The sequence below is a fragment of the Megascapheus bottae genome, chromosome 16 (assembly GCF_031878675.1).
Source record: "Megascapheus bottae isolate mThoBot1 chromosome 16, mThoBot2.hap1, whole genome shotgun sequence".
Lineage (NCBI taxonomy): Eukaryota > Metazoa > Chordata > Mammalia > Rodentia > Geomyidae > Megascapheus > Megascapheus bottae.
Genome location: NC_143524.1, coordinates 6,280,384 through 6,303,951, shown reverse-complemented (window position 1 = coordinate 6,303,951; position 23,568 = coordinate 6,280,384). Strand labels below are relative to the sequence as shown.

The window sequence follows — 23,568 nt, the reverse complement described above, 5'->3', positions numbered from 1 at the left end:
GTACTACTGGGGAATCGAATCCAGAGTTATGCTCCCTGCCTGCCCCAATTTGATTCGCATAAACAGTGTAGCCTCGTGCCTTCGTGATGATGAGTGGCTTCACTCGCACAAAACGTAATCGTTTTACTGCAGTATTTGCGCTCCACGCGGAGCCTATTTAGGCTTCGGACAAAGATACTGTGTTCTCCACAGAAACCTCCCTGGATCACAAAACTCCGTGCGAAATATGTGAGGAAGGGCCCGGATCCCGGAAACCACTCCTCATAAGTTTTCGTCGATAAATGAAAAGATTGACTAGTAGTCTTAAGTATTGTACAAGAGAAAGCAAACTGAAAATCGCTCTGCAAGAGCGAACACTATATACAAACGCAGAATAGAGCTGCTTTCCCCTCCACAAAACATGCAAAACCAATATCTTTCTTTATAAAAGTCTTTCTTTTAACCATCCTGGTTTCCCCCGGAGGGGAGTGCACCGTTTCTGGAAGTACTGCAATACCAGGTCGATGCGTGGAGTGGACGGAGCAAGCTCCTATTCCATCTCCTATTTCCAAAAATCCATTTAATATATTGTCCTCGGATAGAGGACGTATCAGATATTAAACTGATAAGAACAGATACTACACTTGATCTTAGCCAAAAGGCCGAGAAGCGATACCGTCTAGGTCGGGCTCCCGACGTCCTTATCCTTGCACTGCATTTCACAATTGTGGTGACTTACCTGGCGCCCAAAGTCAAATCATTCCCCAATTTTGTCTTTCTTCCTCTCAAATCTGGATCACCATATCTTCCTAATAAAGGCTTTTAAATCGAAAATTCCTGAAATATATCCCCTTTCGACTTGGCTCTGCCGGGCAAAGGCTTACTTACTTTGCATAATCCCGCCCCTTCCCGCCTTTACAATCCTGGGATTGGTTGCACTTAATGATGTCAGCTCTCACACCAGAGTCCTTTTTTTCTTTTGGCTTGAAGGGTTGGGGTAGAGGAAAGAGGGAATCGTGAAAATTGGGGCGGGACATTAGGGCGACGCCCTCGGCTGTCGTATGGTTGGTCTCGGAAGGTGGCCTGGTCTCCCCTTTGCATGAGAGGGCGGGGGCTCGGAGGACGCCTTCGCCCTGCCCAGCCTTCATACACACTTGCCAGCTCTCACCAAGAGCAAAGATGCTCTGGGAAAAGCATTTCTGGGGCTCAGAGTCCTGGACTAGGGACTGGCGGTGCTGGAGGCGTGGAAGCCTCACCCGTAGTTCCTTAGCCATCCAGAGACTTTTCGATGGACACCCCACGTGCTGCACGACCAGGAGAGGATTCGCTACTGTAGTGGTTATGAGGACTTGGACTATACAGGAAAAGGGTTTCCATGCTTTTATGCCCTAGCCTTGCCCTTCCTCCATCGATTGCCTAGAAGCCTAAATTATTTAGCAGTATGAGATCAAGGCAGAGTGGGGGAGTGGAGGGGAGGGTAATGGGGACCAAGACATGTGAAAGGGTATCAATATGGGAATTAATGCATCTTCAACCTGGGAAATATCATGTAACCGTTTTATCACACAAAAAAATACTGAAAAAAAAAATGAAGGCGGAGTGAGGACCAGTAGGGAGTGGTTTCCTAGCATGCACCGATTACTTAGTACTACTGAAGTAAGACAAAGCCTGGTGTATTAGAGCAGTTTCGTCAAAGCGTAAGGACAGTTCCTAGGCAGAGTCCAAGCCCCAAAATAATGTGGCATGTCAGCAATAAACCAGGAAATGAATGTCAGCAGTTTTTCACACTGCCTCTTCAGCCATCTTTTAACAGTTTGCATTACTAAATACCGAGTATGGGGGCCTGCGAGTATCTGATTAAGGATAACACTGAAGATGTGTGCATTCCTGAACCTCCCTTTGTGATATGGTAACATTTAATTGATGCTCAAAAACACGCATATGAACTTAAGTTTATTTAAAGCAGAACCACACGCAGGTCATAACATAGCCTTAGAGAAATAACAGTAAATTGAAGCTGGATTGCAGAGATGTTTGAAATCTTCCTCTGACAGTGTTCTGATCGCCTTCAAGGTTGATCTTCCTATTGAGGTAAGACAGTCACATTAGAAAGCCCCAAGTTTCATTTCTAATCCCTCATTGCTGATCTTGATCCCTCAGACAGTTCCTTCTGGAACAACTTTCCTCCTCTCTTCCAGCCAGCCCCAGTGGGTTCACCTTTACAGGCTCTGAGGCTTAGACAGGAAATAAGACATGTGAGTGTTTCTTCATCGGGAAAACACTTATCTTTTTATCTGGGCATTAAACTCACTCACCTATAATCTTAGCCAGGAGTGGAGCAGCTACATGGTTTAATTATCCTGTAAAAGCAAATATTGGGAATTAAGATTATTTCTGTGGTCCTGAAGGAAAGCTATTCTACTTAGACTGGTCAACACATAGTTTAGAGAATCTACCTTGCCTGAAAAACATCTCTTCTAAGTACTTATTCTTCTAGTGAAGTACAAGCTCACAACTCAGAAAATACCCTTCAGTCACTGTGATCAGACTGGGGCGGTAATCAATTCATCACTGTGAGCAGGAATTTTTTCAGTCATAGTAACTGTAAACATTGTAAAGGCATTTACCTCATCATTCCCAGGCTCCACGTAAGACCAGTTCTGAAACATCAAAAAGAGATGGTCACTAAAAAGAAGGTATTAGATTGCATCCCTATGTTTTTTCCTTGAATATCAGATTTCCGAGTCTCAACAGCAAGTCATCAGCCGAACGAGATTCCATCAAGGAAGTCATCATGCACACGGCCTAAAGAGGCCCTTCTCTGCCTACCAAGGCCCAATGTATACACTGACCTCACTTACCTTCAGATCACCAAAGGATTCTCACTGGTCAACCTGTAAAAGACAAAATCTTGTGTAAAAACGTACTCTAGGACGTTCCACTGCTCCATCCATCAACTTTAGTTTCTCAGGTGTTCATGTGTTTTCATTAATAGTCATAGTGAGCTAGTTTGATTCATCATAGAAACTGCTGACTACTTAAGGTGGGGAAAGAGCCAATACTAACCTCTTGGAAGTACTTGAGCTTTCCCATTATATACAGGAAATAAGATGTGGGGAAATTTTCCATCACCAAGATGACCTGGGAAAAGACAAACAGTTTGTTTCGAAGTTTGAGAATGCACAAATGTCCTTTTATTTGTCAACTACTGCCATCAGAACTCTAACATGCTATTAATCGTTGTGCCTCACTGAACATCAGTCTGTTGATTCAAATCATCTGACAGTCATGAGAACTACGAACTCTGTAGAGGTAGCACAGGGTCATTTTGAGAGATCACCTTTATTTATCCTGGGTATTGAACCACTTCAGAATAGGTAACCACGTGCTGCAAACAGAGGAGCCATGATTAGTAACTGGTAGCCATTTCAATAACCTCTCCCGTACCATTAAGCCTTTTCTCAGTAGTAAGATGACATCACTTAAAACTCAGCCATATGCTTGTCATTTTACATTCATCACAGAATGGCCGTACAGAAAATTCCCCTCTGTCCTATGTACTCACCTGATACATTCTTTCATGCATAGAACTGTATGTTGGTCCTTGTCTCATTATCCTAGTTCGTTCCTTTGACAGGGCCCACATCTGAAAAACAAGCAGCAGTCCTTGCTACCCTGATAGATAAATCAGACTCCAAAGATGACCCTTCCTCCGTAGGGTGCTACTCAGTACCTTTGTTCTTTCTCCACTAAACCATCAGAAAGAGAGAGTTCAACTGAGAAATCATCAATGTAGCACACTTAGGATAATTCTACAGTTAATGAAGACACATGCACATGTTAACAAGCACTTACTAAGAGAGAATGATCCCGTTTTCAGCGTGTGAAGATTCCTCAAGCCTGAAAAAGAATTCAAGACAGCACCATTTCTAAAATGTAGTTTTTTTAAAACGCAGGGTGTGGCCCATGGAATGTGCAGGGCCGTCTCCTCAGATTTCATTTTTCCTCACGGAGCTCAGTACAGGTCTGTGAAAGTGTTCATCACAGGCAGGCCCACAAGCACGGCGCGACGCCGCTGTTTTTTGCCAGTCCTGGGGCTTGATGTCCGGGTCTAGGACTGCCAGGCCACACCGCTGCCCCCATCCCTTTTCTCCTCCAATCCCCTCTACGGCATCCAAGTCTCAATACCCCGGACTCGCTCGCTCCCTCCCTCGCCCTGGATACCGGCCCCCGCTTATTGTTAGATCTCAGGGCGGTTGCATCCCAGCATCGCTGTTCAGACCCAACCTATGCATGGAAGTCCGGACACTAACCTCAACTAACCATCGGAATGCCAGGAGCGGGGCTGGGATCTAGGCGGGAAAGTGCCAGGCTTTAGCAAAGGGATTGGGCCTAGGTCCCGAGTACGAACTCCCGGGTCAGCACACGCGCGCGCGCACACACACGAGCACTACAGAGTGCCAGTCCACGTGGTCTTTTCGAAAAACACCTCTCAAGAACGAAAGGACAACAAAGAAAAACCAATTTCAAGAGAAAGTAGGAAAACACACTCACCAAGGTCGACGAAGAAATGAGGCCGAGGGCCGTCGAGCAAGAACCTTAAATATCGTCGCGCAGAGGCTCACGGGATTTGAGGGCGGGACAGTGTCGAGCGCACGCGCATCTGGAATGCACAGAGGGAGCCGCGGGAATTGTGGGTAACCAATTCCGGGGAAGGCGGGTGCGGGGAGCTCCGCCCCTAAATTTGCGGCGCCAAAGACACGCGCATGCGTTCTAGGGAATGCGCAGGCGCGCTGCGCACCCTACTGCGGTTCGGTGGCGTCCACTTCGTGCGGGTTCCACTGCTGCCCTTCGCCTCTGGCTTGGGCCCCCGCCCTGCGCCCACGGCCGTAGCCGCCAATCCCTAATCCCGTCCCGAGTTAATTCACACTCCGCCCGTGCGCTATGGATCCCCAGCCTCCTGAAGCCTCGGCCGGCGTCGTCTCGGTTCCGCACCTGCCGCCCGGCGCGCACTCGGGACCTGAAGCCCAGGCTCTCAACGCCGGGGGCGACTCAGGTACGGGGCCCCGGGCCGAGCTCGGGGGGAGGTTCGCTCTCCATGGGGCCCCGCGGGGACGGCCAACGCTCCCCAGACCTCGTAAACCGGCCCGGGGTTTCCTGTCTGGCCACCTGCGTCCTGAGTCAGGTCCCATTTTCCTAGGCCTGGGGTAAGGCCCAAGTCACCCGACGTAAAGCAGACACGTTTTTCTCTTTTAAGTTGCACTGTTTTTTAAGTTACCCCTGAGCAGTGTTCCCTAGCCCGAGAAGCACCATTTTAAATCACACTTCATTCCCTTATTTGCTTTAAATCCTCGGAAATCCCAAGTGGTAGACGAGACCTTAGGTATAAAGGATTCGCGCAGAGCTTTTTACTGTTCCCTAAGTGACCGGCTAAGGTTGCAGCTACTGAAAGCCCATTTAATCTCGGTTGGGTCCAATGGTACTGCTACCCTAGGAGGAAGGCTTTAAGGTGATGCGTTCAGAGAGGAACCTGGGAATGTGAAGTAACTTGCTGTTAGCAATACAATAGCTGATTCCAGGTTAGTAGTCCAGGCAGGCAGATTGGCCAGCCTGTACAAATTTGGGAATTTGTACTTTCAAATATAGAGACCTGAGGGGCTTGCTGGCCTAGGATGTGTGAAGCCCTGAGTTCAATTCCTCAGTGCCACATACACAAAAAACGGAAGTGATGCTGTGGCTCGAGTGGTAGAGCATTAGCTTTGAGAAAGTCCAAGGCCAGCACGCAGGCCCCGAGTTCTAATCCCAGGACTGGCAAACGCCAAAACAAAACCAAAACCTAAGGTGTTCAGGGGCAGGGCAGATTTGAGAACTGAGCAGAGAGTCACGCATTTGCTATGCCAGTGCTGCTCTTCCCCTAAGCTAAATCCCCAACCCCGAGTTTTTATTGTAACATTTCTATATATGCAAAGTACCCCATCAGTCTCATCCCTTCTATCATTCTCCATTAACTTTCCCTTTCTCTTCCAAACAACAGATTGAATTTTTCCATTTTCATACGCTTATATAAAGTACTTCAACTATGTTTACCCTCACCCATGACATTTTAATACTAATATTCCATGTATCTATGCATTTGGCCATTTGGATGGCTAGAAACTTTTAATGTTCCTTAGGAGCCAGTAATGTTCCCAAACATGCCCCCAGGATAGCTTAATGAGTAACATTGCATACAAATACTGAGAGAATTTCAGTTTGAATTAAGTTGTGGAGTGGAATAAATCCATTTATTCAATATCTATGACGTATTTATTCTGTGCCTGATACAATCTGGGGGAGGAGAGAGAGGAGTCATTCTGCTCTCAAGGGAATTTTGGTCTGGCAAGGAAATTATAGTGTGTACCCAGATAGCCTAATGTGACGACTGAAAAGCTGTAGCAGCCAGGTACTGGTATCATGTACCTGTGATTCTAGCTGCCCAAAAGGCTAAGATCTGATGATCGTGGTTTCAAGGCCAGCAGGAAAGGCTGTGAGATTCTTATGTCCAATTAACGACTAAAAAGCCAGAAGTGAGCCAGGTGCAGGTGACTCACACCTGTAATTCTAGCTCCTAAGGAGGCTGAGATTTCAGGATCAGGGTTCAAAGCCAGCCTGGTTATGAAACTCTGTGAGACTCTCCAGTTAACCACCAGAAAACCAGAAATAGTACTCTGCTAACGTTGAGTTGAAGAGCTCAGGGACAGTGCCCAGGCAGAGTTCAAGCCCCAAGACCGAAAACAAAAAGCCTTTAAAACAAACCAGGAGGGGAGCTGTGGCTTGAGTAGTAGTGTGCTAGCTTTGAGTATAAAAACTCAGGGACAAAATCTAGAATAAATCGTTTTATTGTCAATATTCAAGGAGTTGAACTTTTTTCTTACATAAAACTTGAGGCTTTTGTATTTTTTGTCATTTGTAGATTGGAATAATGATGCTTATTATTCTGAAAGTGAGCTAAAAATAACTGGCACACAACTGTGAGACATGTAGTTATTCAATCTCAATAAAATTTTTGGAGGAAAAAAAAAAAGCTCCAGGACAGTGCCCAGGCCCTGAGTTCAAGCCCTAGGACTGGCACACAAAAAAATTCTAGGGACAGATTTATTGGGGCTTGTGGAGCTTAGATGTATAATTTAATTTGAATTGTGGAGAGCGAGAAGTAAGTCAGTGTCCAGCCGGAGCAGGAAAGTCGATGAGACTCACTTCCAGTTAACTACCAGAAAATCTAAGGGACACTGACTTAAAGTGGTAGAGGACTAGCCTTGAGCAAAATAGCACAGGCCCTGAGTTCAAGCCCTCTAACCATCTCCAACCCCCCCCTCAAAAAAAAAAAAGAAAGAAAGAAAGCCCAGAGTGGTGGCTCACGCCACACCTGTAATCCTAGCTACTCAGGAGGCTGAGATCTGAGGATCAAGATTCAAAGCCAGCCCTGGTTCAAAAGAACCTGAGACTCTTATATTCAATTAATTTCTAGAAAATGGGAATTGGGGCTTGGCTCAAGGGTAGGGTGGCAGCCTTGAGCTGAAGAGCTCAGGGACAATGCCCTGGCTGAAATCAAGCCCCATGATTCCCCCCCCCCCCAAAAAAAAAAAGAAGAAAAGGAAGTCAGTGAAAGTTTTTGCTTTTGTTGTTTTATGGGCACCCATCCTAGGGCTTGAATTCAGACCTACATGATATTCCTAAGCTGCTTTTCCTCAAGGCTAGTGCTCTACCATTTGAGCCATACCTCCACTTCTACCTTTTTTTTTTTTTTTTCATTATTATCAGGGTAATATATAGAGGGGTTACAGTTACATTTGGTAGGTAGTAGGTGCATTACTTCTCACACATTGATACCCCTTCTCTATTTTTTTTAAAGTAGTTCATGAGAGATCAGAGTCTCCGTGGACTTAACAGTCCAAGCTGGCTTTGAACTGCCATCCTCAAATCTCAGCCTTCTGAGTAGCTAGGATTAACAGGTGAGCCACCAGTGGACCTAGAGGAACACTGAGGTATCATCAGAGCATCCTCATCCTACATGCTTCCTCTTCATTCTTGTGAATGCTGCTTGTCTATTACCTGCTCCCTTCCCAGAGTAACTTTTTTTCATTTAAGATATGTACCTGGGAGCTGGAAATGTGGCTTAGTGGTAGAGTGATTGCATAACATGCACAAAGCCTTGGATTTGATTCCTCAGTACCACATAAACAGAAAACACTGGAAGTGGTCATGTGGCTCAAGTGGTTGAGTGCCAGCCTTGAGCAAAAAGAATAGGTATGAGCCACTGTGTCTCCTGGCTCCATTTTGTATTCTCTCTTTCCCTCCTCCCCCATCTTTCTTTTTTTTTTTTTTTTTTTTTTTTTTTTGTGGGTCATAGGGCTTGGACTGGGTGCTGTCCCTGAGCTCTTTAGCTCTAGGCTACAGCCCTACAGATGGGCCTGGGCATTGTCCCTGAGCTACCGCTGTACCCTAGAGCCGCAGCTCCACTTCCCTTTTTCTAGAGGTTAATTGGAGATAAGAGTCTCAGGTTCTTTTGTACCCGGGCTGGCTTTGAAACTTGATCTTCAGCTCTCAGCCTCCTGAGTAGCTAGGATTACAGGGATGAGCCATTGCAGCCAGCTTTTTTTTTTCCCCAGTCCTGGGGACTGAGCTCAGGTTCTGGACACTATCCCTGAGCTTCTTTTACACAAGCAAATCTCCAGTCTCTGTTTGTTTGTTTTGCACTAGTTAGGTATTTCGTGTGTGTTGGTACTAGAACTTGAACTCAGGGCTCTACTTAGCTCTTTTGCTGGAGGCTGATCCTCTACCCTTGGAGTCACACCTCCACTTCTGGCTTTTTGCTGAGTAATTGGAGGTATGACTTTCTTGCCTGGGCTGGTTTTAAACCTTGAACCTCAGATTTCAGCCTCCTAAGTAGACCAGGATTACAGGCCTGCACAAACCAGTGGTCTAGCCTGAACTGGCTATTACTTAGATGAGATGTCTTGACTCTTGCCTGGGTGTGTGTGCCTGGACTATACTTGACCTATTTGAGGTCACAGGACACTGCCATGTGGCACAGTTCCCATTGAGATGGCGTCTTGTGGACTTTTCTGCCTGAACTGCAGTCCTCTCGATTTTCAGCCTACACTGCAGTTCTGATGACAGACATGTTATACCAGCTCTTAGCTGAGGAGAGATCTTGTGTGTGTGTGTGTGTATATATATATATTTGGGCTGGCTTGGAACCATGCTTCTCCAGATCTCAACCTCCCAAGTAGCTTTTATTATAGGCATAAAATCCCTGACACATGGTTGGTTTGTTTTTAATTTTTTTTTGTCATTCTTGGGCTTGAACTCAGGGCCTGAGCACTGTCCTTGGTCTTTTTCCTCAAGGCTAGCACTCTGCCACTTGAGCCTCAGCACCACTTCCAGCTTTTTTCTATATATGTGGTACCGGGGAACTGAACCCCGGGTCTTCATTCATGCTAGGCAAGCACTCTACCACTAGGCCAAACTCCCTACCCTTGGTTAAGTCAGAACCTTACTATATAACCTAGGCTGGTCTTGAACTGTCAGTTTTCCTACCTCAGCCTCTGAGTGCTGCTGGGATCACTCAGCTTTATATTGTTCTCTCCTGTTTGGTTAATTGACTTCTCTCCAGGCTGGTCCCTTCTGTGCTAGTCAATTGACTTTTCTATCTGTGCTAGCTATGAACCTTGATCCTCTATAGCTCAGCCTTATCAATAGCTAGGATTATAGGTGTGTGGGCCATTGTGGATCATGAGGCTTGAACTTGGCCTGTGGCTGTTCCTGAGTTCTTCAGCTCAAGGCTACCACCCTACCCCTGGGCCTGGGCATTGTCCCTGAGCTCTTCAGGCTCAAGGCTACCACCCTGCCCTTGACCCAAGTCCCACTTTCGTTTTCTAGAGGTTGATTGGAGATAAGAGCCTCAGGTTCTTTGGTGCCTGGATTGGCTTTGAACCTTGACCCTCACTTCTCAACCTCCTGTGTAGGTAGGATTACAGGCCTGAGCCACAGGTTGTTTTCTATATTTCTGAATGACCTTTTTCCAGCTTCAGTTAACATTGTCAGGTTAACAGATGAGCTTTCTTAAAGGCTAGTATGTTGAAAGAGCAACTCTGCCCCCTCATGGTAACAAGAGGTACTACCTGTAAGTGAAGGACAAGAAGTATGCAAGTGAGTGGTACTTGACTGGGAAGGAACTGTGAGTCAGTGCAGAAAAAGCCTGAGCTCTTCAGCTCAAAGCTACTGCTCTCCCACTTGAGCCACAGTGCCACTTCTGGTTTTCTGATGGCTAATTGGAGATAAGAGTCTCATAGACTTCCACCCAGTTTGGCTTCAGATCATATCCTCATATCTTAGCCTCATGAATAGCTGGGATTACAGGTGTAAGCCACCGGTGCCTGGCTTTTTTTTTTTTTTTGGTCGGTCATGGAGCTTGAACTCTGGGCCTAGGCACTGTCCCTTAGCTTTTCCACATTGAGCTACAGCTCCATTTCTGGTTTTCTGGTTAATTGGAGAAAAGAGTCTCATATACTTCCCTGTTTGGGCTGGCTTGGAACCACAAGTCTTAGTTTTTTGGCCAGTCCTGGTCCTTGAGCTCAGGGCCTGAGCACTGTCCTTGGGCTTTCACAAGGCTAGTGCTTTACCACTTGAGCCACAGCACCACTTCCTACTTTTTTTCCCCCTATATATGTGGAACTAAGGAATCAAACTCAGGTCTCTGTGCATGCTAGGCAAGCAAAGCTTTCGATCTTAGCCTCCTGTGTAGCTAGGATTACAGGTTCAAGCCACCAGCACCAGCTCCATTCTTATCTTAAAAGCTTGACAAATTATATACTTTACACTTTTTTTTGTATGTTTGTGTATGCCAGTACTGAGTCTAACTCAGTGCTATTTTTTGGCTCAAAGCCCCACTTTTGGCTGGCCAATTGAATAATCTCATGGATTTTGCTGCCTGGTCTGGCTTTGAATCATGATCCTCAGATCTCAACCTCCTAAGTAGATAGGATTACAAGCATGAGCCACTGGTGCTGACTCAGAACACCGTTTTAACACACCTAAAGTGAGTTGGCTTTACTGTGAAAACAGAATACTTGAGATTGACAGAAATTCCTATTTCTATTCCTATTCTGAAACCAAACTTTTAGATTCCATCCCCAAGTCTAGGAGTCTCATGCCAGCCCCTGTCACTGTTCCTCATATGCCAAATAGACTTGGCATAAGATTGAGGAGCTTTATCACATGGTGGCCATGGGCATCCTTGGCTGTTTTGAGTGGGGATACAGACATTGGTCTCGGATTAAATACGGAGAATTGGGGGAATTTTTGCATAGATAAAGCAGTTCCAAATCACCCTTGTGACTTGGGCAGTCCTTATCTCTGTGGAGTTCCTGAGTCTGTCAGTCCTTTACCCTAGAAACAAGTAGCCAGGTGAGTGTTCTCCTGAGCTTCTTGTCTTCTTTCTTTCTTTATTATACTTTTGCCCTTTGCCAGAGATGCTTATTCAGTGTTTCCTGGGCCCAAGGATCTATGGCAGAAAATAGTTTAGGTCAAAGTGCACAGATGGCAAAGTGGGAAGGCTGGCTGCCTAGCTCATATCCTACTAGCAGCTTTTAGATTGCTCTTTACAAACTACAGGGCTGAGGTTGCCTGTGAGTCAGGAAGTTTGGTTATAATATTTCATTTCTGAGACCTTGTGATGTCATCATACATTTTTAGGTTCCCTTTTCTTTTCGCCATTACTCCTGGTCAGCGGCTTACTAACAAGTGGTGAGAGAGGCAGATGTTTGAGGGCTGATGTGGCTGGATGGCAGTTCCTGTGCAGGGTGCTGCGGGTGATAAGATGGGGAAGATAATTGAGGTGCTTTAAGGAATTGGCTTCAGCCATCCAGAGCCCTGGGGACCTGTGAGATGACTGTTTCTAGGTGTTTATGTTGAACCTTCTCTAGGATAGTTTATCTCACAGTTTTTTCGTGTGTGTGCGCGTGTGTGCCAGTACTGGGGTTTGATCTCAGGACCTGGGTGTCCCTTAGCTTTTTTGTACAAGAGCTGTACTGGAGGTACAGCTCTACATCTGGTTTTTTGCTAGTGAATTGGAGCGAAGAGTCTCATAGATTTTTTTTGCCCAGGCTGGCTTTGAACTATAGTCCTCAGATTTGAGTAGCTAGGATTATGGACGTGAGCCATCAGTGCCTCTTGGCTCCATAGTTGTCCTGCTGTGAGATTAGTCTTAACTCCTGAATGACAATGTCTTATATTTGAGCCCTAGGGTGAAGCATAGCCTGTCTTTTTCTTTTAGGAGCTAGTGTCAGCTTTCCTAGGACAATGTGGGAGAGGATTATTTATTTATTGTGTTGATGCTTGAATTCTCTGTTGTCCTTTAGCTTTTCCACTTAAGCCTGGGTGTTCCAGCACTGTAGCCACAGCTCCATGTTGGGCCTCTGGTGGTTAGTTGCAGATAATCTACTGTTCTGGGGGTTAGGGTTGGTCTGAAACCTAACTCCTTGAGAGGATCCTTTAGAATGCAGAATGGAATGGGTGAATACAAGCCTTTTCACATCCATTTCTTGGCTAGTCAGATCTTACGTTCTATTTTCTCCAAATACACAGCAATCCTGGCTTCCAGCCTAGGTGGGAGAGGGAGAAAGGACTGATTTCCTTCAGCCTGGCTCTGAAAATAGCCCAGCTGACTCTGCTCAGGAACAAGTAGTTCCTGAGAGTGTTGGCACCTGGTAGTGTTGATGTCCAGTTGTCCTATTGGAACTGTGTCTCCTTCCCACATCCCAGGGACCTCTGGGAGGGAATTTGGTTGGGGGACTCTGGCCCCCTGGGGTGATTGGCAGGTCCAGGATGGTGAAGAAGTCTAGCTGTAATCTCTGATCCCTTCTAGAAGAAGGTGCCTTGGAAGTATTAGAATGTTTAGTACATGTCTAGTATCTTCTGGATGCCTGATTCCTAGCCACCCGACATCCTGGCGCCAGCAACTGGGAGGGAGGGGGCATCCACCTCAACTCTCCTGTCCAGACACATCCGTCCTAAATCACAGAGAAGAATGAATTAGTGTAAGTCAGCAATGCTCATGAAGCAAAGGATTATAATGGATGCTTGGTAAATAGTTGCTGCATGAGGAATTAGCAGAAACTCTGGATGAATGTTGAAAGACCAATAATTAACCCCTGAGAGGAAGTGAAGCCCAGCGCCAAGTAGACTGGGATTGGGGTAGAACAGAAGCTGGACCTGACAGGCCCTGACTACAGTGGTCGTGGATGGCCATGTGGAGGCGGCGGCCGGTCTACGGGATGGGCTGATAGGGGCCTGAAGGCCAGCGCGAGGCCTTGGGGACGGGGCGGCCACCCGCGCGCTCAGCCTTCCCGGACTCCCGCTGAAGGGGCCTTTGGGGCAGACGGCTTTCCAGCCCGGAAACGACCCGGCGGCGAGCAGAGCCGGCTCTGCGCTCGTTTTCCATACAGGGGCAGCTCCCGGGGTTCCGCCCCGAGGGGCGGGCCGGGGCGGAGCTCCGCGCCACTTCCCCGCGGCCGCACCCGTCTGGCGGCAGAGGCGGGCGGAAGCGCGAGGAGCGGCTCTATCCCCGCGCGCGCGCCGGCGAGTGCAGAGGTCCTGGTGTGGTCTAGCTGCCACTCGATCGCTCGTTTGCAGCCTGCTTCGTCCTGTGATCCCGCAGGCACCATGAGCCAAGACGCCGAGGTGGACCTGAAGGAGGTGGAGCTGAACGAGCTGGAGCCCGAGAAGCAGCCCATGAATGCGGCGGCGGGCGTGGCCGTGGCCGTGCCGGGCGGCGGGGAGAAGAATGGCCTGGTGAAGATCAAGGTGGCCGAGGACGACGCGGAGGCGGCGTCCAAGTTCACGGGCCTGTCCAAGGAGGAGCTGCTGAAGGTGGCCAGCAGCCCCGGCTGGGTGCGCACGCGCTGGGCGCTGCTCGTGCTCTTCTGGGTCGGCTGGCTGGGCATGCTGGCGGGCGCCGTGGTCATCATCGTGCGGGCGCCGCGCTGCCGCGAGCTGCCGACACAGCGCTGGTGGCACAAGGGCGCCCTCTATCGGGTGGGCAGCCTGCAGGCCTTCGAGGCCGGCCAGTCGGGCAACCTGGAGGGTGAGTCCCCGCGCCTACCCCCTGTCCCCTTCCCCGCTGGCCCTTCCTGCGTGCTCCTTCTCCCCGCACCAGGTTACTCAGGACTACCCCTCCCCTGTGCCCTCCTTTCTTTGAAGGAACTCAACTCCGCCTTTATTCCACCCAGAGGGCTGACTCAGCATCCCCCAACCCCTCCCTGCCTCACAACCAGCTACAACCGGTTTTTGAAGTAACCAGCCAGGCTCCTTGCATCAGCTTCTGGGTCTTGTGATCCACCCCTCCCCCCTTACACCCTCTAGGTGGAAGGTGGGGGAAAGAATGGGGGTGGTGGGGACCTCTCAGAGTGGCCTCTCTAGTTAGAATTACTCCCTTTCCCAACTCAGGTCTGAAGAAGCATCTTGATTACCTGAGCACTCTGAAGGTGAAGGGCCTCGTGCTGGGCCCAATTCACAAGAACCACAGAGATGATCTCGCTGCGACCAACTTGGAACAGATCGACCCTGCCTTCGGCACCCAGGAAGACTTTAACAGCCTGCTACAATCTGCCAAGAAAAAGAGTGGGTGTCCTGGCCTCCCCAAGAAAACAATAGGAAAGGACTTGGCTATGTGACCAGAAGAAAAACTGGCTCAGAACTTCCCCAGGGCAGGCATGAGGGAGATTAGCTTTTCATGCTAGAACAGGAGGTTTTAACTTGCCTGGACAGTCTTGAGCAGACAGACCATTGAATTTCTAGGTTTTAGTGCCTTTATTTGCAATTTGTAAGTTTTTTTTTTCTTCTAAGTTTGTGGATTTTCCCACCATCCCTTCTCATCCCCCAACTTACTGGTGTTGAAACTTGTAAAACTTTGGGTCCTTCCTGTAGCAAAAAAGTGCCAATACTGTGATGCAACTCTGTAGAAACATGTTTGAAAGGGTTGGCTGTGGGGGCTAGAAGCCCAGGGCCTATAGCTGGACCTTCTCTGCTTATGCAGCAAACCACTTGGCAGTGTTCTTTCAGACACAAGAGGAAACACTCAGCAGAATTATGTGTTCTCCCTTTTTCACAACTGCCTCTTCTTCCATTATTCTAGGCATTCGCATCATTCTGGACCTCACTCCCAATTATAGGGGCCAGAACTCATGGTTCCTCCCCACTGAGGTTAATACAGTGGCCATCAAGGTGAAGGTGAGTATGTTGGAGGTAATGGCTGATGGTGACCATGTGCTGGAGTTGTGCCAGTCCTTTCACATCAATATCTGTACAGCAAGCCTGGTTCTGAGGAGGACCATCTGTCATAGCCAGGATAGGAACTGTATATCTTGTGACTTTCTTTTTTGGGGGGAGGGGGTGAGGGGAAGGAGGGTAGTCCTGGGGCTTGAACTAGTGTCTGGGCACTGTCCCTGAGCTTCTTTTGCTCAAGGCTATCACTACCACTTGGAGCCACAGAGCTGTTTCTCGTTTTTTCTGTTTATGTGGTACTGAAGAATAGAACCCAGGGCCTCATGCATGCTAGGCAAGCACTCTTACCACTAAACCACCTTCCCAGTCCTGGCTTTCTTTTCTTCATTGTTCATTTTTCTTATTTCTTTGACTTGAAATAAGACCATTCCAGAAAGGAATTTCTCAGATGTCAGTCTGAAGTTTGATTCTTTTATTCTTTCTGGGATAGGAAGTCCTTTCTTTCTCTGTGGGAATCATGTCCCAACTGCTTTCCCAGTTCTTGTTTGATGTGGTTGGAGTGGAGCCCAGTCTGAGATGGTAAGCACTGGGGTCTTACTCTGTCTGGGACTATGCCAAGTATTTTACAGATGTTTTCTAATTCTTTTTATAACCAGAGCAAGCAACTTTTATTATCCCTAATCTATAAATAAGGAAGCTGAGTGAGGGTCAGGAGCTTCTTGTGCCCAAGATTTGAAGTTCCAAGAAGTCCTACCTTCTAACCTGCCTTTCTCAGGATAGTTAAGGTTAAACTGGGTGCTGGTGGCTCTCTTCCTAGCTACCTAGAGGCTGAGAACTGAGGATTATGGTTTTAAGCCAGCCTAGAGACTCTTAACTCCAGTTAACCACCAAAAACCAGAAGTAGAACTGTGGCTCAAGTGGTAGAGTGCCAGTCTGGAGTGTTAAAGCTAAATGACAGTGCATAGGCCTAGGGTTCAAGCTCTAGGACCATTATGCGCGCACAAGTGCACACAGACAGACAGACAGACACACACACACACACACACACACACACACACACACACAAATGGTGGCTCAAACTTTTACTTACTGGGCTGAGTATGGGCCTTTTTTTTTCTTTTTCCTCTAACCAATCTTTGGCTTTAAACTCAGGTACTCACTCTTGAACCATTTAAGCCATGTTTCCAACCCAGACAGTGGGACTTACTTTTTCTTTCTTTCTTTATTTTTTGAACACTGGCACAAGAGAGAGAAAGGAGGAGGCTACCCAGGCAAATGAGCGCAACGACCAACAACAGCCGGGTGGGAGTGGGTCTTTGGTTAGATTACTTTTCAAAAATTGTTTTGATTAGTCATGGGGCTTGGACTCCCTGTTGGGCACTCTCCTTCCAGTTTTCTGGTAGTTAAAATCTCATGGACTTTTCTGTTTTGGCTGGCTTAGAACCGTGCTCTATACTCCTTAGATCTCAGATCTAAGTCTCCTGAGTAGCTAGGATTGTAGGCGTGAGCCACCAGCACCCAGTGGTTAGATTACTTTCGTTTTGCCAGTCCTAGGGTTTGAACTGGCCTTCTTTTGCTCAAGGCTAGCACTCTACCACTTGAGTCACAGTGCCACTTCTGACCTTTTCTGTTTATGTGATTTTGAGGAATTGAACCCAGGGCTTTGTGCATATTAGGTAAGCACTCTACCACCAAGCCACATTCCCAGCCCTGGTTAGAACTTTTGATTAGCTATTGGCTGTCTCTTTTTTACATCATGATTAAAATCTCCTATGACAGTGCCTTGAACCCTGGGTTTCATATCCAAGTTCCATCTGGTCTGTTCCAAGCCTCATTCCACCTGGACCTTGGTATTCTTTGGCTGCTCTATCACCTTAAATGGTGCCTTGTCCACAGACTTGTCAAAGTAAGAATCCCTTTATACAACTACTTGACATAATCTATCTCCTTTGCAGCCCTGATCTCTTAAAAGATAGAATAGTCAAGAAGTGGAGTACTTTATTTATTTTATTTTATTTTATTTTTTTGCCAGTCCTGGACTTCAGCTGATGGTCTGAACACTGTCTTTGGACTTTCTCAAGGCTAGCATTCTACCACTTTGAGCCTCAACACCACTTCCGGCTTTTTTCCATGTATGTGGTACTGAGGAATCGAACCTGGCTCTTGATGCATGCTAGGCAAGCATTGTACCATTAGGCCAAACTCCCAGCCCCAACACTTTATTTTTTTTAAGCTTAAAATAGTTACTATAAAGGTGATATACACAGGAGTTACAGTTTCATAAGTCAGGAAATGACTACATTTCTTTTTGGACAGGGTCACTCCTTTGTACTGCTAATTTTCCCCTCTGGCCCCACTCCCTTTTGTTTGTTTGCTGTATTCTGAGGCTTGAACTCAGGACCTAGATGTTGTTCCTGAGCTTTGTTGCTCAAGATTAGCACTCTACCAGTTGTGCCACAATTATACTCTTGGCTCTTTTGGTGCTTAATTGGAGATAAGAGTCTTGAACTTGGGCTTGGGAATATGGCTTAGTGGTAGAGTGCTTATCTGGCATGTATGAAGCTCTGGGTTCAATTCTTCAGTACCATATAAACAGAAAAGCCCAGAAGTGTGGCCCTGTGGCTCAAGTGGTAGAGTGCTAGCTTTGAGTACTCTACCAAGGGCAGGGCACAGGCTTTGACTTCAAGCCTCAGGAATTGGGGGCGAGGGGGAGAACTCTTGGACTTTCTTGGCCCGAGTTGACTTTGAACCTCAACTCTGAGATTCTAGCCTCCAGAGTAGTGTCACCTCAGTTGTTGTAGCCTGAAGTCTACGGCACTTATGGGTCCTTAAAGGGCAGAACAAAAGAGGGAGGCAGATCTGGACCTTTAGTTGGTAACTGTCTCCAGTTGAGGCAAATCTTGCAAAAATTACTGGTGGGGCCAGGAGTGTGGCCTAGTGGTAGAGTGCTTGCCTAGCATGCACGAAGACCCAGGTTCAATTCTTTGGTACCACATACATAGAAAAAACTGGAAGTGGTGCTGTGGCTCAAGTGGTAGAGCTCTAGCCTTGAGGAAAAAGCCCAAGGACAGTGCTCAGTGCTCAGGCCCTGAGTTCAAGCCTCAGGACTAGGGAAAAAAAAAAAGTTTTGGTGGGGAGGGGAAGAACAGGCAAAAAGAAATAGAACTATTCTGATCAAAATATAATACATACACATCTCAAATTCCATGAGAAACCCCTAGGTACAATTGATACACACGGGAATAAGAATAACAGAAAAATGTAAACCAAGCTCTGTTGAGGGTTGATGTGTCTACCAGTTGGAGATGGTGAAATGGGGATATGCAATCCAGATAGTTTATTTGCATGTATGAAAATGGAATGATGAATGCTGGGCACAGTGGCTCACGCCTGTACTCCTAACTATTCAGGAAGCTGAGATCTGAGCATCACAGTTCAAAGCCAGCCCGGGTGCTAAAGTCTGTGAGACTCTGATCTCCAGTGAACCACTAGAAAATTGGATGTGGTGCTGTGGCTCAAGGAGTAGGGTGGTAGCCTTGAGCTGAAGAGCTCAGGGACAGTGCTCAGGCCCCAGAGTTCAAGCCCCATGCCCGACCATAAAAAGAAAGAAAGCAGAAAATAATCTCAACAGACCAGCTCAACTTGAGTGGAGAGTTGAGAGACTCCTGGAGAGAGCTGGGGAGACTTGAGGCATGAGCAATGGCAGCAGGGATGGAGGGGCTTAAGGAGAGTAATGGCTAGGGAGCAGGGTCACAGGAAGTTGAAGGTTCAGAGTTTGGTGAGTTGAAAGTCTCTAGGACTTATGGGGCAAGGAGTTCAGGTGCCTATTGCCTGGGGCTGTGGGGAAAGTATGGGGAAAATCCCCTAGGGGAAGGGAAGACAGTTGGCCAAGCAATGGGAGCAATATTGAATAATGAAAACAGATTCCTATCCTAAGTTACAATGAAAGTATGCTAGTTTCAGGGAGAGAAGATAAACCTCAGATGGAAATGGAAACCAAAGGAGAGGTCAGGTAGAACTGAGAAAGGGAAGAAAAGGTGGAGGGAACTTCATAATGTATGCTGAAGAATCCAGAGGTTCAGCCTGGGGCCTGTTCTACAGACCTACACTCCTTTCAAATCTGGGGCTGTGCTTTGAATTTTCTTCTTGGCCTTATAGCCCACAAGCTTTTGTGCTCCAGCTCTCCCCAGGCCTCAGGAAGGTAGGAGGGGAGCAAGTATATTTCTTTTGAGGTCTTCACTAGCTGGTCTCTGCTACATATTGTGATCTTAGACATGTCTCTTTGCTTCTCTGAGATGCATTCCTCTTTTCCAAAATAGAGGCTATTGCCAGGTGTGGTGGCTCCCGCCTGTAATCCTAGCTACTCAGGAGGCTGAAATCTGAGGATCAAGGTTCAAAGCCAGCCTGGGTACTAAAGTCCGTGAGACTGATCTCCAGTGAACCACTAGAAAATTGGATGTGGTGCTGTGGCTCAAGGAGTAGGGTGGTAGCCTTGAGCTGAAGAGCTCAGGGACAGCGCCCAGGTCCAGAATTCAAGCATGACCAAAAGAAAAAAAAAATAGAGGTTATTCTAGATGCTAAGTGTTAAATGGTGTTACATACTTGGAAGTGTAGTTTAAGCTTTTCCTGTACTATTAGAGAAGTAAAACATTATAAAAAAAGTGAAACACTGTAGCACGCTAGGGGGTTAGAACTGGAGGGATTGCTGAGCCCTTGTGACTTCGGGGGAGAGAGACCCAGACAAGGCTGGAGATGGGGAAGTGAGTGGGTGGTGCCTGCCTGGGTATTGATCTTTCTTTGTTCTCACACTTCTTCCAGGAAGCTCTAGAATTTTGGCTGAAGGAAGGTGTGGATGGGTTCCAGGTTCTCGATGTGGGGAATCTGACGGTGAGCACACTTTACTTGATAGGCAAAGCCTGAGTGAGAACAGAGGGATTGGGCCAGATGGTATAATGTTCCTTTCCGGTCTGAGGCCTGTTTTTTTTCTTCTTCCCTGTTCTAGGATGCATCCTCACACTTGACTGAATGGCATAATATCACTAAGAGCTTCAGTGAAGACAAGTAAGTGCCAGGCCCCTTTCCCTGACCCAGCTTCCATTGTGGGACCCTGCCTTCAAGTGTTAGAATCTGAGAAAGGAAGTTTATTCCATTCTGAGGACCTGACACCCCTGCCCCTGCCCTGTGCAGACTGTTGATTGCAGGAACCCAGTCCTCCAACCTGCAGCAGATCGTGAGCCTGCTGGATGACACCAAGGATCATCTGTTGCTGACTAGCTCATACCTGTCACAGCCCAGTGATACAGTGGCGAATGCCAGATTCCTAGTTACCCAGTTCCTGAATGCCACTGATAATCGCTGGTGCAGTTGGAGTGTAAGTACTATGCTGGCTGGGGGCGAGGGTCCTCTGCAAGGAAAGGGTCGTGAGTTTGTCTGTCTTTGCAGTTGTCTCAGGCAGGACCCATGACCACCTTCATCCCGGCTCCGCTCCTCCGACTCTACCAGCTGCTGTTCTTTACCCTGCCTGGGACCCCTGTTTTCAGCTATGGGGATGAGATTGGCCTGCAAGCAGCTCCAGGACAGGTACTGCTTGCTCTTTGCCCAGTGTAGGTGGGGGAGATGGTATCTGTGAGGCTGTGATGGTTCTGTGGATGGCAGCAGACACCAGGCTTTGGGCACAAATATTTTTAATTCTTAGTCAATCTCCTTGTCACTATCTTTTTTTTTTTTTTTTTTTTTTTGTGGGTCATAGGACTTGAACTCAGCCTGGGCACTGTCCCTGAGCTCCTCAGCTCAAGTCTACCGCCCTACCCTTGAGCCAAGCCCCATTTCCCATTTTCTAGGGGTTAATTAGAGGTAATGGTCTCAGGTCTGTTTGTGCCTGGGCTGGCTTAGAATTTTGATACTCAGAAGTCAGCCTCCTGAGTAGCTAAGATTATAGGCGTGAGCCACTGTGTCTGGCGGTATCTGACTGTTCTTGACCTCGTTTGGTTGTTTTGAAGTGTGTATGTGTGTGCGTGTACCCATATGTGCATGTGTGCTGGTCCAGGGGCTAGAACTCAGGGCCCCTAAACAATCTCCCTAAGCTTTTTCTTTTTTTTTGGCCAGTCCTAGGCTTGAGCTCAGGGCCTGAGCACTGTCCTTGGACTTTCTCAAGACTAGAGCTCTACCACTTGAGCCTCAGCACCACTTCTGGCTTTTTTTCCATGTATGTGGTATCAAGGAATCAAACCTGGCTCTTTGTGCATGCTAGGCAAGCACTCTACCACTAGGCCAAACTCCCGGCCCTGAACCTGGTTGTTGTTGTTTTTTGCCAGTCCTGGCACTTGAACTCGGGGCCTGGACACTGTCCTTGGACACATTTTGCTCAAGGCTAGCACTCTGCCACTTGAGCCACAGTGCCGCTTCTGACTTTTTCTGTGTATGTGGTACCAAGGAATCAAACCCAGGGCTTCGGGCAAGCTAGGTGGGCACTCTTATCTTTAGGCCATGCTCCCAGCCCTGAACTGGTCTTGTAAAAGTCCTCTTCTCTCTGTTCTTCAGCCTATGGAGGCTCCCATCATGCTGTGGAACGAGTCAAGCCTCCCTGGCACCACAGGGCTTGTGACTGCTAACATGACTGTGAAGGTAAGGGGGTTAGATGACCAGAGAGGGCGCGGAGGCTTGTAGAAGTCTGTACCCAGGACAGTACCTCACCTGTTCTTCCTGTGTTTCCATCATTCTCAGGGCCAGAGTGAAGACCCTGCCTCCCTCCTTTCCATGTTCCGGAGGCTAAGTGACCAGCGGGGTAAGGAACGCTCCTTGCTACACGGGGACTTCCACGTCATCTCCTCAGGGTCTGGCTTCTTCTCCTACGTCCGCCACTGGGATCAGAACGAGCGTTTCCTGGTGGTCCTCAACTTTGGCAATGTGGGCCTGCCAGCCCAGCTAAGAGCCTACAACCTGCCAGCTAGCACCAGCCTACCAGCCACGGCTGAGCTGTTGCTCAGTACCCAGCCAGACCGTGAGGAAGGCATCTCCCTTGAGCTGGAGAAGTTGAACCTGAATCCTCATGAGGGGCTACTGTTGCGTTTCCCTTATGTAGCCTGAGCCCACCTAGCCAGGACCTGTCACTCTCCCCGTCCTTCCCAGGCCCTTTTGAGTGCTGGCTTTTCCTTCTCTTTTTATAAACTTTGCAGATTACAGATGAACTTCCTAATAGGGTGTTTTCTGCCATGAAATAAATGTACACCTGTCTGGTGACGTCTCATTTCCCATCTGTCACAGCAGGGATTTCTCTTCTCTCCCGGGACTTTCCCATACTCATCTCAGCCAAAGTGTCCAATGCCTACATTTGTCACTTAGGGACCACAGCCCAGAGAAAGGCCCAGCCAAGGTCAAGAGCAGCATCGGTGGCTCTGCACTCGGGCTGGAGTTATTCTGGAAGTCATAGGTTTTACCTCACTAGCTCTTACACATCTCCTCAGGGAAAATAACCAGCCAGGTGTGTTCAAATTCTTGTATTTTGGACTTGGCTTTTCATGGAGATAGAATGGAGAGAGGATGCCCTGGTTTCCTAGAGGTCCACCTATACCACACTAGTGATCAGATCCTTCATCAGCAATAGTACCGGGAGCCCAGAGCAGAAGGCCCTGTCCTTAGGGGAAAGCTCAGTGGTAGGGTGTTACCCTCATACCAGTGAAGCACTGCAAGTCCACCTCACCTCCCCAAAACAATGTCTGTGTGCTGGGAATGTAGCTTAGTGATGGAGAGCTTGCCTAGCAGCCACAAAGCCCTGGGTTCAGTTCCTCAGTATCGGAAAAAGCCAGAGGTGCTGTGGCTCAGGTGGTAGAGTGCTAGCCTTATGCAAAAGGAAGCCCAAGGACAGTGCTCAGGCCCTGAGTTCAAGCCCCCTGATTGACAAAGAATGGAAGGCTTTAAATGGAAGCCTCAGTACTGGCACAAAATAGACATTTAAGAGTATGAGGAGCGCGATGAGCAATGAATGCTTAAGGAGGAAAAGATGAAAGAGGAAACATGTTTGGGGAGAGTCTGATGTGGAGACAGAGAAGATCTCTGGTGGACCAGATTTGAATAAAAGGCCTAGAGTGAGGGAATCAGGTTGGTGTGTTGAGAAGACCTATGAAATGCCCTGCAGTGGGAGTGTAAGAAGTCTAATCAGCAAACTGTCGGGTCATGAGGGGCATAGGACAGGGATTTCACTAAACTAGGGTTACTAAGCACCAGTGGCTCACACCAGCAATCTTAGCTACGATGGAGGTGGGACGCAGCCTGGGTAGAAAAGTCCATGAGACTCCAGTTAAGCACCAACAATCTGGATATGGAGGT

The 23,568-nt window shown here is 47.7% G+C and overlaps 1 protein-coding gene, 1 long non-coding RNA gene and 8 other non-coding genes across 12 annotated transcripts; 1 reads left to right on the top strand and 9 right to left on the bottom strand.

Moving 5' to 3' along the window:
* Nucleotides 1-462: 462 nt before the first annotated feature.
* On the bottom strand, nucleotides 463-653 carry LOC150052442 (U2 spliceosomal RNA). Its single transcript, XR_016538209.1, has one exon. It is a non-coding gene; the product is annotated as a U2 spliceosomal RNA (small nuclear RNA).
* A 1,276-nt stretch (nucleotides 654-1,929) lies between these two features.
* LOC150052434 (uncharacterized) lies at nucleotides 1,930-4,591 on the bottom strand. Of its 3 annotated transcripts, none has more exons than XR_016538119.1 (7): nucleotides 4,534-4,591; nucleotides 3,835-3,879; nucleotides 3,320-3,625; nucleotides 2,841-3,120; nucleotides 2,607-2,639; nucleotides 2,295-2,339; nucleotides 1,930-2,062 (listed from the first exon to the last, which is right to left on the bottom strand). It is a non-coding gene; the product is annotated as an uncharacterized LOC150052434 (long non-coding RNA). The 3 variants fall into 3 exon arrangements; XR_016538118.1 differs by lacking the exon at nucleotides 4,534-4,591 and adding an exon at nucleotides 4,293-4,525; XR_016538120.1 differs by lacking the exon at nucleotides 4,534-4,591 and adding an exon at nucleotides 4,303-4,525.
* On the bottom strand, nucleotides 2,131-2,255 carry LOC150052441 (small nucleolar RNA SNORD22). Its single transcript, XR_016538216.1, has one exon. It is a non-coding gene; the product is annotated as a small nucleolar RNA SNORD22 (small nucleolar RNA).
* LOC150052440 (small nucleolar RNA SNORD31) lies at nucleotides 2,490-2,557 on the bottom strand. The gene has a single exon (XR_016538212.1). It is a non-coding gene; the product is annotated as a small nucleolar RNA SNORD31 (small nucleolar RNA).
* On the bottom strand, nucleotides 2,707-2,779 carry LOC150052439 (small nucleolar RNA SNORD30). The gene has a single exon (XR_016538217.1). It is a non-coding gene; the product is annotated as a small nucleolar RNA SNORD30 (small nucleolar RNA).
* Nucleotides 2,942-3,006, bottom strand: LOC150052438 (small nucleolar RNA SNORD29). Its single transcript, XR_016538168.1, has one exon. It is a non-coding gene; the product is annotated as a small nucleolar RNA SNORD29 (small nucleolar RNA).
* Nucleotides 3,189-3,263, bottom strand: LOC150052437 (small nucleolar RNA SNORD28). The gene has a single exon (XR_016538169.1). It is a non-coding gene; the product is annotated as a small nucleolar RNA SNORD28 (small nucleolar RNA).
* Nucleotides 3,437-3,506, bottom strand: LOC150052436 (small nucleolar RNA SNORD27). Its single transcript, XR_016538214.1, has one exon. It is a non-coding gene; the product is annotated as a small nucleolar RNA SNORD27 (small nucleolar RNA).
* On the bottom strand, nucleotides 3,701-3,775 carry LOC150052435 (small nucleolar RNA SNORD26). The gene has a single exon (XR_016538218.1). It is a non-coding gene; the product is annotated as a small nucleolar RNA SNORD26 (small nucleolar RNA).
* Nucleotides 4,592-4,777: 186 nt separating the features above from the next.
* On the top strand, nucleotides 4,778-22,482 carry Slc3a2 (solute carrier family 3 member 2). The gene is made up of 10 exons (XM_090347485.1): nucleotides 4,778-5,035; nucleotides 13,679-14,104; nucleotides 14,467-14,640; nucleotides 15,155-15,249; nucleotides 20,062-20,130; nucleotides 20,246-20,304; nucleotides 20,431-20,614; nucleotides 20,686-20,823; nucleotides 21,784-21,867; nucleotides 21,967-22,482. The coding sequence occupies exons 1-10, from the start codon at nucleotides 4,924-4,926 to the stop codon at nucleotides 22,327-22,329; spliced, it is 1,704 nt and encodes a 567-aa protein (XP_090203611.1). The 5' UTR covers nucleotides 4,778-4,923; the 3' UTR covers nucleotides 22,330-22,482.
* Nucleotides 22,483-23,568: the final 1,086 nt, after the last annotated feature.

Coding starts and splice junctions, on each gene's coding strand:
- Slc3a2 (XM_090347485.1), top strand. CDS start 4,924: ATGGATCCCCAGCCTCCTGAAGCCTCGGCCGGCGTCGTCTCGGTTCCG. Junction 14,105..14,466: donor CCAGTCGGGCAACCTGGAGG/GTGAGTCCCCGC, acceptor TTCCCAACTCAG/GTCTGAAGAAGCATCTTGAT. Junction 20,615..20,685: donor ATCGCTGGTGCAGTTGGAGT/GTAAGTACTATG, acceptor CTGTCTTTGCAG/TTGTCTCAGGCAGGACCCAT.